We start from the raw sequence: 12813 nt of genomic DNA, 5'->3' as shown, positions 1-12813 counted from the left end.
AATAAATAAGCTAAGAAACTTTTATTCAGGGCGGCACGGTGGCGCAGTAGAGGACACAGTAAGCAGACCCGGGTTCACCTCCTGGGTCCTCCCTGCGTGGAGTTTGCATGGCCTCCCTGTGTCTGTGTGGGTTTTCTCCCACAGTCCAAAGACATGCAGGTTTGGTGCATTGGAGATCCTAAACTGTCCCTGGTGTGTGTGCCCTGCAGTGGGCTGGCGCCCTGCCTGGGGTTTGTTCCTGCCTTGCTCCCTATGCTGGCTGGGATTGGATCCAGCTGACCTCCATGACCCTGTGTTAGGATATAGCAGGTTGGATAATGGATGGTACTTTTACTTACTCTGCCCATTGAAGTAGTTTGTGCTTGGTGTAAATTCACTAATGAGCAGAATTCATTTTTTGTTATCTTAGGAGTAGACTTTCTCCATCAGTACCTCTGTTGAATGTAAAGCACATCTTGGTGCCTTGAACGGTTATGTTTTCACAGGAGTGATGAAACTGACTCATAAGGCGAGAGTTAAGATGCTGAATGTTTGAGCTGAAGTACAAAGATGACGAATAGGAACTCTGCACAAGTGTTATGAAGTTATGTTATCACTGTTGCATTGTGCTCTGGTGACATGGGACCAACACACAGCCACTTACTGTTACCAATCATTTTTATGGAGACTGCACATTTTCCCCACATCTAAGTGGATATTCACTTTTTGCACATTTTATTGTATTGTAGATTTAATTTTAAATGTATCAAATCCCCATTTTTGCCCATTAATTTGCATTCAATAACCCATAGTGACTAAGTGGTATCATGTTTTCAGAAAGGTTTGCAAACTTCAAATCAAAAACTGAAACCTCATATTACATATCTTAACAATTCAGACCACTGCTGTGGAGCTCCAAATTGTGCTCAGGTGCCTCTGGTTTGCTTTATTTCTCATTGAGATGTGTGAACTGGACTGGAGTCCACCTGTAGCAAACCGATTGCCACCTAAAGACCTGAATTGAATGAACATCATTTAGAAAGCCACACTGTCACCTGATTATACAAGGTCCAACAATTCAAACTGCAAGTCAGGACATAAACCAAGCTATGAAGTCCAAAGAACTCTCCATAGCCCTCCTGGCGAGTCACAGACCAGAGTGAGGGTATAAAACTATTTCTACACCTATCGAGCTTTTACAAAATACTGAATTAAAGGTCTGAATACTTTATTAATGACAGATTTCAATTTTTGATTTTTTTTAAATAAATTTACAACCCTTTCTGAAAACAGGTTTTCACTCTGTCATTATAAGTTGTAGAGGGTCGATCAATGGGCGAAAATGGCTAAAGTATCCATTCAAAATCTAATCTACAAGACAAAGTGCAAAAACTGAAGTGGTTGCAATACTTCCTGAATTCCCCGTATATGGCTTTTCCTTTGGTTAGTCTTGTTTCAAATGATATTCCACTAGAATGCATATTAGGCTAACTGGATATGCTAACTACACAACTGGGAGTGCATGTGTGTGTTGCAAAGGAATCACATGTCTGTCAAAATTCTACCCAGCTTCCTGCAAACCAGTATTACAAAAAGTAGATTTCACACCTGGGTTTAATGGTGGGTTCCTATAAAAACAACTTCTTTTACAAGGACCAAGAAGATATTTGGAAGAAGATTAACACACGGCACTGACTACATGACCATTATATCTACGTCCCGTACCTGCCAATTAAACCATCCTTATTTAATTGTTTTAAACGCAATTTGAGTAAATTAAGGCTACCTGATCCACACACAGCCAAATGTGATCAGTGGAAGGGAATGACATTGTGCTTTACATTTCAAATCCTTTTCCACAAAGCCATGAGCATTAAATGTTAGGCCTAAATATTTCTGAATAGGATGATGACTCCAGGACATCCTAACCGAATCTGAGGTTGCTTCCCTGGATTGAGCACCATCTGTGTGCAGTATGCAGTCTCCACCATGTTTAGGTTTTCTCCGAGATGTTCTGAACTTCCACACACATTCCAAGGATATGAAGGTTAGGCTGACTGGTTTGGAGTGTACGAGTGTCCAATGCTGCCAGTAAAGACTCTGGCCCTCCAGCAAGCTACCATCAGCATAAGCAGCTTCAGAAAGTGAATGAGAAGATTGACAAGTCAAGATAAAGAAGACTCTTTTATCTGAATATTGTTAGGGAGACGACAACCTACATTGTTTTTAAGAATTTGTTTGGCCTTAAGAGAAATGCAGAAAATGTATTTATTAATCTGTCAAATAGCTATTGTATAATAAGAAAGAGATAATGAAAGCCATAACTGGAACATATGAAATACTTTTCTATCCCTTAATGTTTAATAAACAGCAACAACCACCATAAGAAAGGTGGCTGAGCTAAGGGCTGCCTCAGCGTATGGTGCAAAAAACAACTCAAGGAAAGGTTTAAAAATTGTATTTAAGTTTATGATTCATTCTTTTATTCCTTTCTTTTTCCTCTCTTTTTTTGCTAAAGCACGCGAATGAGCTGCAATGAGAATAAACAAAAATTACAATTCAGTAAGTAGCTCCCCTGTATGTTGGAAATTGTCATGTTTTCGCAATATGAACTTGACAGATTACATTTTTAAAAATACAAAGTCATTCCGAGATGAAACAGCTGTAACGAACTTCACTCTTCATCATCATTATTATGATTATTAATAATATTGTGGTACCTCTTTCTTGACAGCAAAGCCAATCGACACAGCCACAAACGGAAATCTACAATGAAAAAATATGTACTGTTTGCGCAATTACAAAAGAAGGCAGAAACATGAATGACAGTTGATCACATCTGGAAACGTATAACAAGTTAACCAATGACTGACTTGTCAATATTCACTGCGATCTTAGTCAGGTCAGGCACCGAGACACTTTGTGCCAAACAGAACATTCCTTTATTTGGTTCAAAAGCAATAATGTAAAAAATATTGAACTGTTAACCACAGAAAAATCTTTACATATTTGGGGATCATACAGTCTTATTTGAATTTATATTACCACCATTCACAGGCCCCAATCAGAGAGAGTATAAAAACTTTAAATGTCACTCTTTTTACATGTGGGCTCATTTTAATGTTTAGAAGGGTTTACGTCAGAACCTCAAGCCAAAGGTCTGCTTCAGGTCATTCCCACCATATTTTTATCCTCCTCCCGGCTGCACCTGACAAAATTTCATCCAATTTCTACTCACTTTCGCCTCTGAAAGGCACTTGAATTGGACTCAAAGTTTAAGTAGATTTTATAAAGGAGAAAAAAAAAAAAAAAGCACACACAGATGACAGTGAAGTTATTTATGACAATACTATCAGAGTTGATCTACTGATATCCTTTTGAATAAATACAGGGTAATAAGTCCTCTTTATCCAACTTGTTGAGACCTAAAACAGCAGTCTGGCTGGTATTAATAAAATGTCACCGCCTTGATTATTAGACAGTGTAAACAGATGACACACTTCCATAATGTGTCTGATCCATGTACGACAGGTGTAGGTCATAAAAGAGCATGCAGTGTAACTCGCTTGTGGTACAGGGATTGTCTACGGACAAACACACATGGCAGTTTTACTCGGGTGAGGCAAGGATTAAGAAGGCTTGGCAAAGGCACATTGCTAAATGAGGAGGGTGACAGCATGTTATTATCACATGGATAACAAAATACCTATATGCATTCTTAACAGAATTTAGGATCACGATGGCCAAAACTAACGTTGCAAGGCAGGAGCCAAAAATAAACAGGCTGAACATCTTGAGAGCAATTAAACCAAATATGGAAATGTAAGGGGAAAAAATCAACTTCACAAAGGTAGTGACCAGGCATGAGATTTACGATACAACAGTGCTAACTACTGAACCACTGTGCTGCCACAAGTGAACAAAGCTAAAGAGTTAAAACCGAGGCTTTAATCAACAGATACACATCTGTTGCTTAAAGCTCAAACCTTTCCAGAATATTTTCCTACATTTGAAACATTTCCATTTACTTAAAAAATGATGCCACTAGCTACACTGCCACACTTCTTCTTTTGGCTACCCCTGTTAGGTGTCGCCACAGTGGATCATCTTTTTCCTTATCTTTCTGTTCTCGTCATCTTGTTCTTTCACACCCATCACCTGCATGTCCTCTCTCACCACATCCATAAACCTTCTCTTAGACCTTCCTCTTCTCCTGGCAGTTCTATCCTTAGCATCCTTCTCCCAATATACCCCTCATCCCTCCTCTGTACATGTCCAAGCCAACACAGTCTCGCCTCTCTGACTTTGTCTCCCAACTGTCCAACCTGAGCTGACCCTCTAATGTCCTCATTACTAATCCTATCCATCCTCGTCACACTCAATGCAAATCTTAGCATCTTTAACTCTGCCACCTCCAGCTCTGTCTCCTGTGCCACCGTCTCCAGCCCATATAACACAGCTGGTCTTACTACCATCCTGTAGAACTTCCCTTTCACTCTTGCTGATACATATATATATATATATATATACATATATACATATATATATATATATATATATATATATATATATATATATATATATATAAACTCACCTGTGCACAAAGTTTGTAGTTCCATCAATGGGATCAATTATCCAAGTGGGGTTATCCGTGAATGTGCTCTTGACACCAGCTGCAACAGACTCCTCCCCAATAAAACTAAAATACACAGATAAGGATGTTTGTTTAAGAAAGTTGTCAGCACTAAGAACAATTACCTTTATATTTTGTTAATCTTTCTAACAACAAACATGTTTTTTGGTGAACCTCACATTTAACAAAATGGATAAAACTACAAAATAAGGTCAGGAAAAAAGAAAATTAATTCTGCAGTGTGTGCAGATTTGTTGTGCCAGTTTAGTGATATGCAGGCAACTGCACTACTGTCTAATCATACACATTACACACATAAACACAATTAAATACAAACCGGATTCTAAAAAAGTTGGGACACTAAACAAATTGTGAATAAAAACTGAATGCAATGATGTGGAGATGGCAAATGTCAATATTTTATTTGTAATAGAACGTAGATGACAGATCAAACGTTTAATCTGAGTAAGTGTATCATTTTAAAGGAAAAATATGTTGATTCAAAATTTCACGGTGTCAACAAATCCCAAAAAAGTTGGGACAAGTAGCAATAAGAGGCTGGAAAAAGTAAATTTGAGCATAACGAAGAGCTGGAAGACCAATAAACACTAATTAGGTCAATTGGCAACATGATTGGGTATAAAAGAGCTTCTCAGAGTGGCAGTGTCTCTCAGAAGCCAAGATGGGTAGAGGATCACCAATTCCCACAATGTTGTGCAGAAAGATAGTGGAGCAATATCAGAAAGGTGTTACCCAGCGAAAAATTGCAAAGACTTTGCATCTATCATCATCAACTGCGCATAACATCATCCGAAGATTCAGAGAATCTGGAACAATCTCTGTGCATAAGGGTCAAGGCCGTAAAACCATACTGGATGCCCGTGATCTCCGGGCCCTTAAACGACACTGCGCCACAAACAGGAATGCTACTGTAAAGGAAATCACAGAATGGGCTCAGGAATACTTCCAGAAACCATTGTCAGTGAACACAATCCACCGTGCCATCCGCCGTTGCCAGCTGAAACTCTACAGTGCAAAGAAGAAGCCATTTCTAAGCAAGATCCACAAGCTCAGGCGTTGTCACTGGGCCAGGGATCATTTAAAATGGAGTGTGGCAAAATGGAAGACTGTTCTGTGGTCAGACGAGTCACGATTCAAAGTTCTTTTTGGAAATCTGGGACGCATGTCATCCGGACCAAAGAGGACAAGGACAACCCAAGTTGTTATCAACGCTCAGTTCAGAAGCCTGCATCTCTGATGGTATGGGGATGCATGAGTGCGTGTGGCATGGGCAGCTTGCATGTCTGGAAAGGCACCATCAATGCAGAAAAATATATTCAGGTTCTAGAACAACATATGCTCCCATCCAGACGTCATCTTTTTCAGGGAAGACCCTGCATTTTTCAACAAGATAATGCCAGACCACATTCTGTATCAATCACAACATCATGGCTGCGTAGGAGAAGGATCCGGGTACTGAAATGGCCAGTCTGCAGTCCAGATCTTTCACCTATAGAGAACATTTGGCACATCATAAAGAGGAAGGTGCGACAAAGAAGGCCCAAGACGATTGAACAGTTAGAGGCCTGTATTAGACAAGAATGGGAGAGCATTCCTATTTCTAAACTTGAGAAACTGGTCTCCTCGGTCCCCAGACGTCTGTTGAGTGTTGTAAGAAGAAGGGGAGATGCCACACAGTGGTGAAAATGGCCTTGTCCCAACTTTTGTGGGATTTGTTGAAATTCTGAATCAACATATTTTTCCCTTAAAATGATACATTTTCTCAGTTTAAACTATTGTTCCGTGATTTATGTTCTATTCTGAATAAAATATTAGAAGTTGGCACCTCCACATCATTGCATTCAGTTTTTATTCACGATTTGTATAGTGTCCCAACTTTTTTGGAATCCGATTTGTAGTTGGGCACAATACTTTATCTGAATACTTAGGAGAGACACTGTGACTAACCATGCCGTTTTTAACCCAGCCACAGGGGATGCACAAACCAGTGTGTTTCTTCGTGTCGGTCCCAAGCCCGGATAAATGGAGAGGGTTACGACAGGAAGGGCGTCCTGTGTAAAAATTTTGCCAAATCGATATGTGGACAACAATAGATGATCCGCTGTGGTAACCCCTTACAAGAGCAGGCGAAAAACGAGGAAGAACAAGACTGTGACTAACCATAATTGATCCAAAGATCTTGGTGATAATTTAGAAAAAGCTGAAAAATCGGCAGAAATAATTACCGAAAAATATACAACCGAGGGGGAAAAATAAAAAAAAGTCTGAGGTTAATTGCATCTTTCCTTAAAGTTCCTCTCTTGTGATATCATCCTGTAAATAGCACACTGAACTTTAGTCACCTGTGACTAGGAAACTTCTCTTTAATAGAAGAGATGATCATTGACTCCACCTTCTGGTCAGTTTCAGTAACAAGGTCTGCTGGAGAACTCTTAAGCATTACGGTCATTTCATTTTTTAATGCTGCTCTAATCATCTGAAATAAAAAACATACAATTATTTTAATATATATATTATTGACACTAGAGATACTGTATCTTCACTATACATTATTAAATTTATTCATGTATTATTTATAAATGCATACAGGATGGGAAAAACAGAAATTGTTACATGTAGCATATAAATGCAGCCAAATATTTTGGAAAATACAGCTATAAAAGAAAATATTGACTAAATTGATTTGTCTATTTTGTGGTCATTTTCATATGATTGTTCAAATGGGGAAAAAAGTTGGGACAAAGCACACAGTGGATCATCTTCTATTGATGCCACTCTCCCTTTTTGCCTGGCATTAAATTCAGATGCAACCAAGACATCTGGACCAAATCTGAGATGGTGCCGGGCACCACGGGTGATATAGCGTCGCGTGACTGTCATCATCAAGTCCTTCCATGAGAACTCCGAATACCATGAGGACTGATCATTTATGTTAGGTAGAATGCCTAGAGGGGGCTGGCTGGGTGGTCTCGTAGTCTCTGAACCCCTGCAGATTTTATTTTTTCCTTCAGCCGTCTGGAGTTTTTTTGGTTTTTTCTGTCCTCCCTGGCCATCAGACCTTACTCTTATTCTATGTTAGTGTTCTCTTATTTTATTTCTTACTTTGTCTTTTTTTTCTCCTTCTTCATCATGTAAAGCACTTTGAGATACATTATTTGTGTGAAAATGTGCTATAGAAATAAATGTTGTTTTGCCTACATAATTAGTCGCAGTGATTTATTGTTCTCGATATCTGTTTCACTGTGGCGCAAAACTGCTGCAAAATCATTTCAAAACAGAAGCAGATTCAGAAATGTTTTTGCCATGAAATAAAGAGCAAAAAAATGGGCAGAAAAGGTCTTTGTCAAGGAATCATTTGACATGCAGAGTTTTATTATGTAGGTTTATTAATTTTTTCTTGATTAATTTGTGCTCTTTTAGTGTACTTTTCATTTTATTTCTGTGTGTAACAAATCTGTATAGCTGCCTTGTGCGTATAAATGGCTGCATCCCGGCTGGTGAGAATATGGTGTTCTGTTTGTTGAGCTGTCATTCTTTCTGTGCCCTTGTGCAAATGAAATAAGTGTCTATAGGGTGGGCCAGATCTAATTATGCAATTTTCATTACGCTATAACTTATTAAGTTTATCACATAGAAAATCTCCCGAAAAATCCCGGACAACCGAAAAGTGTGCGAACTGACGACATGAAGAATCGTCTTTATGCCGAACTGGAATCGTCCCCGCATAAATCAAAGTCATCCCAACGATCTGGATCTGCACAATTAGATCTGGACCACCCTGTACTGTGAATTGAGAATAAATAATATCAGACATGCATTTAATAGGAGATGGACCTGTGGTAAGTCACCTTGGATAAAGGCATCAGCAAAACAATAAGTAATAATAATAATATACTTTCAAATTAAGACAAACAGACTCATAGCAACATTTATCAACTCAATGAAGGTGTTGTCCCCCCATTCTGTCTGCCTTATTTTACAATTAAAATGTGTAAAGATTACCATTTGCTACATAGCACCTGACATGAATGGGAAGCAGGATTTCACATTTCGGCAGAATGTTGTATTTCATGCTAGATTTATTTTTACTTGTCCTTATGTAATGCATGCTGCTCCAAAAGTATACATGCTTGTACTGCCATTGTTATGGATTGAGTTATGAGGTTACTTGTTGACTCAATAAAAACACTTTTTTAAAAATATGTTTAATTGTTTTACGCACCATCACTTACAAATGTCAAATTGGAGAGAACTTCTCTTTTCAATAAAACAAATTGGAAACAAATCACAATATTGAATTGCAAGACACAGAAAATTTCAACATTTTAAAAATCACAATATATACTCAGCAAAAAAGAAACGCCCTCTGACTTTCAACTGTTTTTACTTTCAGTAAACTTAATGTGTAAATATTTGTATGAACACTAAAAGAGTCAACACCATAAGACATACAGTGGTGTGAAAAACTATTTGCCCCTTCCTGATTTCTTATTCTTTTGCATGTTTGTCACACAAAATGTTTCTGATCATCAAACACATTTAACCATTAGTCAAATATAACACAAATAAACACAAAATGCAGTTTTTAAATGATGGTTTTATTATTTAGGGAGAAAAAATCCAAACCTACATGGCCCTGTGTGAAAAGTAATTGCCCCTTGAACCTAATAACTGGTTGGGCCACCCTTAGCAGCAATAACTGCAATCAAGCGCTTGCGATAACTTGCAATGAGTCTTTTACAGCGCTCTGGAGGAATTTTGGCCCACTCATCTTTGCAGAATTGTTGTAATTCAGCTTTATTTGAGGGTTTTCTAGCATGAACCGCCTTTTTAAGGTCATGCCATAGCATCTCAATTGGATTCAGGTCAGGACTTTGACTAGGCCACTCCAAAGTCTTAATTTTGTTTTTCTTCAGCCATTCAGAGGTGGATTTGCTGGTGTGTTTTGGGTCATTGTCCTGTTGCAGCACCCAAGATCGCTTCAGCTTGAGTTGACGAACAGATGGCGGACATTCTCCTTCAGGATTTTTTGGTAGACAGTAGAATTCATGGTTCCATCTATCACAGCAAGTCTTCCAGGTCCTGAAGCAGCAAAACAACCCCAGACCATCACACTACCACCACCATATTTTACTGTTGGTATGATGTTCTTTTTCTGAAATGCTGTGTTCCTTTTACGCCAAATGTAACGGGACATTTGCCTTCCAAAAAGTTCAACTTTTGTCTCATCAGTCCACAAGGTATTTTCCAAAAGTCTTGGCAATCATTGAGATTTTTTAGCAAAATTGAGACGAGCCCTAATGTTCTTTTGCTTAACAGTGGTTTTGCGTCTTGGAAATCTGCCATGCAGGCCGTTTTGCCCAGTCTCTTTCTTATGGTGGAGTCGTGAACACTGACCTTAATTGAGGCAAGTGAGGCCTGCAGTTCTTTAGACGTTGTCCTGGGGTCTTTGTGAACTCTCGGATGAGTCGTCTCTGCGCTCTTGGGGTAATTTTGGTCGGCCGGCCACTCCTGGGAAGGTTCACCACTGTTCCATGTTTTGCCATTTGTGGATAATGGCTCTCACTGTGGTTTGCTGGAGTCCCAAAGCTTTAGAAATGGCTTTATAACCTTTACCAGACTGATAGATCTCAATTACTTCTGTTCTCATTTGTTCCTGAATTTCTTTGGATCTTGGCATGATGTCTAGCTTTTGAGGTGCTTTAAACTAAAAATGTTTCACAATGTGTCCCTGAATGAAGGGAGGCTCAAAATCAAAAGTACCAGTCAGTATGTGGTGTGGCCACCAGCTGCTTGAAGTACTGCTGTGCATCTCCTCCTCATGGACTGGACCAGATTTGTCAGTTCTTGCTGTGAGATGTTACCCCACTCTTCCACCAAGGCACCTGCAAGTTCCTGGACATTTCTGGGGAATGGCTCCTAGCCCTCACCCTGCATCCAACAGGTCCCAGACGTGCTCAATGGGATTGAGATCCGGGCTCTTGCACTGCGAGGATGATCAGCTGTCCTTCCTGTCTCCCTGTCTCACAGTGCGGACATGGCAATTTATTGCCCTAGCCACATCAGCAGTCCTCATGCCTCCCTGCAGCATGCCTAATGCACGTTCACGCAGATGAGCAGGGACCCTGGGCGTCTTTCTTTGGGTGTTTTTCACAGTTGGTAGACAAGTCTCTTTAGTGTCCTGCGTTTTTAGAACTGTGACCTTAAATGCCTACTTTCTGTAAGATGTTAAGGTCTTAACGACCATTCCACAGGTGCATGTTAATTAATTGATTATGGTTAATTGAACATGCATGGAAAACATTGTTTAAACCCTTTACAATGAAGATCTGTAAAGTTATTTGGATTTTTAAAACATTATTGTTGAAATACACAGTCCTGAAAAAGGGACGTTTCTTTTTTTGCTGAGTATACATACCGAATCGGCAGGCCGAAATGATTGCAATATCAAATCAAGCGGCCTCTGCCGATTCCCACCCCTAATGTAATGTAAGGCTTGTTGCTCATGGTGTGACAGCCGGCTGACGCCCCTGCACGCGATATTCGGGGGAGCAGCCCTGGACACTGCAATACCTCCCCCTGGATGCTAGATGGCCGCCTCCCTGGGGTGGTGCAGTGCCTCGGGTTCCTGCAGGGCATCCTGGGAATTGGAGTTGAGTGCAGCCCTGTTGGGTCCCGCATGTACCGCTGGGGGCGCCGTGTTTGGGACTCCTGAGCCCGTTTGGGCAACATATTCCTCACACCCGGAAGTGCAGCCGGAACTCAGGGATCAAGCACCTGGAGCACTTCCGGGTGAACTATATGAACTATAAAAGGAGCCGGCAACCACCACTCAGTGGCCAGAGTCAGGCGGAGGAGGACAAGCTTGCCTGGGAGGAGTGGTGGTGCCAAGGAGGAAGAGAAAGTGCTTGTGTTACTGGTGTGCTTGGGACTGTGTTGTGTCTGTGGGTACGGGGAAGGCGTAGCCCACAGACGAAGACAAATAAAAGTATTTGTTTTATTTTACATGTGCCTCCCGTGTCCAATCTGTGTCGGGTCAGGCGCTATATAACGTCAATCTTACAATGGGTACTGGTTTACTGTTGTTCAAGTTGGAAGATTCATGTCGGAGAAGAATTTTGTTATCTACATCTTCAATAAAAACAAGATTAAAAATGTTTCTCAGCAAGCGTTACAAACAACACACACACACAAAAAAAAAATCAGTTCTGAGTGGAGAATTCCTTTGATGTTATATCTAAATTTATTCATAAAAAGATGAAACTTACCTCACCAGCTTTCCTAGCTACATGTGTTGCATAATCCATACATACTTGCCACGGATCTTCCATTGTCTCAGTTTATGTCAGCTGCACATAAAATAAAATTGAATAAGAAAAATAAATCCTTTCTGAAACAACATTAACTGCTTAATATTTCAGAATTAAAGCAGTTATTAAAGAATGATTCTGGTTTAGATCTAAAATACCTTTTTTAATAAAACAGTGCTTTTGGCAACTGATTTAAGTATAAATGGGTCAGAAATAATAAAATTAAAAAACAAGTTAAGCCTTTATAAAAACCAACTCTCCAAATACGTCCGTCAACAATTAACAACCTCAGTAATATATAAATAAAGGATATATTAAAATACAAAATATTAGTATTGTGGCTATATATTCATAGGCATACGCACAATGAAAAAAAGAGGTACAAAGTGCATAAAAAACAGCATGGCCAAGTATGCCAAAGCTTCATTTACATGACAGTTACCCCTACTGGCTGATAAATCAAGTGCCCAGGGTTCAAATCACGTGTATGTTCATTGTCTATGCAGGGTATGCACATTCTCCACATGTCTACAAAGTCGTCAGTGTTCAGATAACTGGCAATTTTAAACAATACTCACCCCATGTGACTGTAAGTGTGTGTGTGTGCGCACAAGAGGACTGGTGCCCTTTCTACACATGGCTTTACCACCTGGCACTAATGCTGCTAGGATGAACCAACCCTTCACTCCTCGATTCAGGTCTTCAAATCAAATGTTCATTCACATCTGAATTCATTCTGTTTTAAATGTTTTCCAGGAGTAACTTTTTAGAACAATATTTTAGTAAAAATACATGCGCTTATGACTTTGTGAACATACAAGTGGAGGACTTCACGTGTGGACTATTTGACAACAATAACAACTTTTACTT

General features: G+C 39.6%; 1 protein-coding gene across 1 annotated transcript in view; it reads right to left on the bottom strand.

Moving 5' to 3' along the window:
* The window catches only part of impa1 (inositol monophosphatase 1), a 36717-nt gene that overhangs the window by 12477 nt on the left and 11427 nt on the right, over window positions 1–12813 (bottom strand). Inside the window, exons 2-5 of the mRNA XM_039754342.1 lie at window positions 11902–11982; window positions 6976–7109; window positions 4574–4678; window positions 2700–2745 (exon numbers count right to left, since the gene is read on the bottom strand). Of these exons, the coding sequence (XP_039610276.1) occupies window positions 2700–2745; window positions 4574–4678; window positions 6976–7109; window positions 11902–11964 (348 nt within the window). The 5' untranslated portion in view covers window positions 11965–11982. The remainder of the gene's footprint in view (window positions 1–2699; window positions 2746–4573; window positions 4679–6975; window positions 7110–11901; window positions 11983–12813) is intronic.

This window comes from Polypterus senegalus, chromosome 5 (genome assembly GCF_016835505.1).
Source record: "Polypterus senegalus isolate Bchr_013 chromosome 5, ASM1683550v1, whole genome shotgun sequence".
Taxonomy (NCBI): domain Eukaryota; kingdom Metazoa; phylum Chordata; class Cladistia; order Polypteriformes; family Polypteridae; genus Polypterus; species Polypterus senegalus.
The sequence above is the reverse complement of the archived record's forward strand: the minus strand, read 5'-3'. Positions and strand labels throughout refer to the sequence as shown.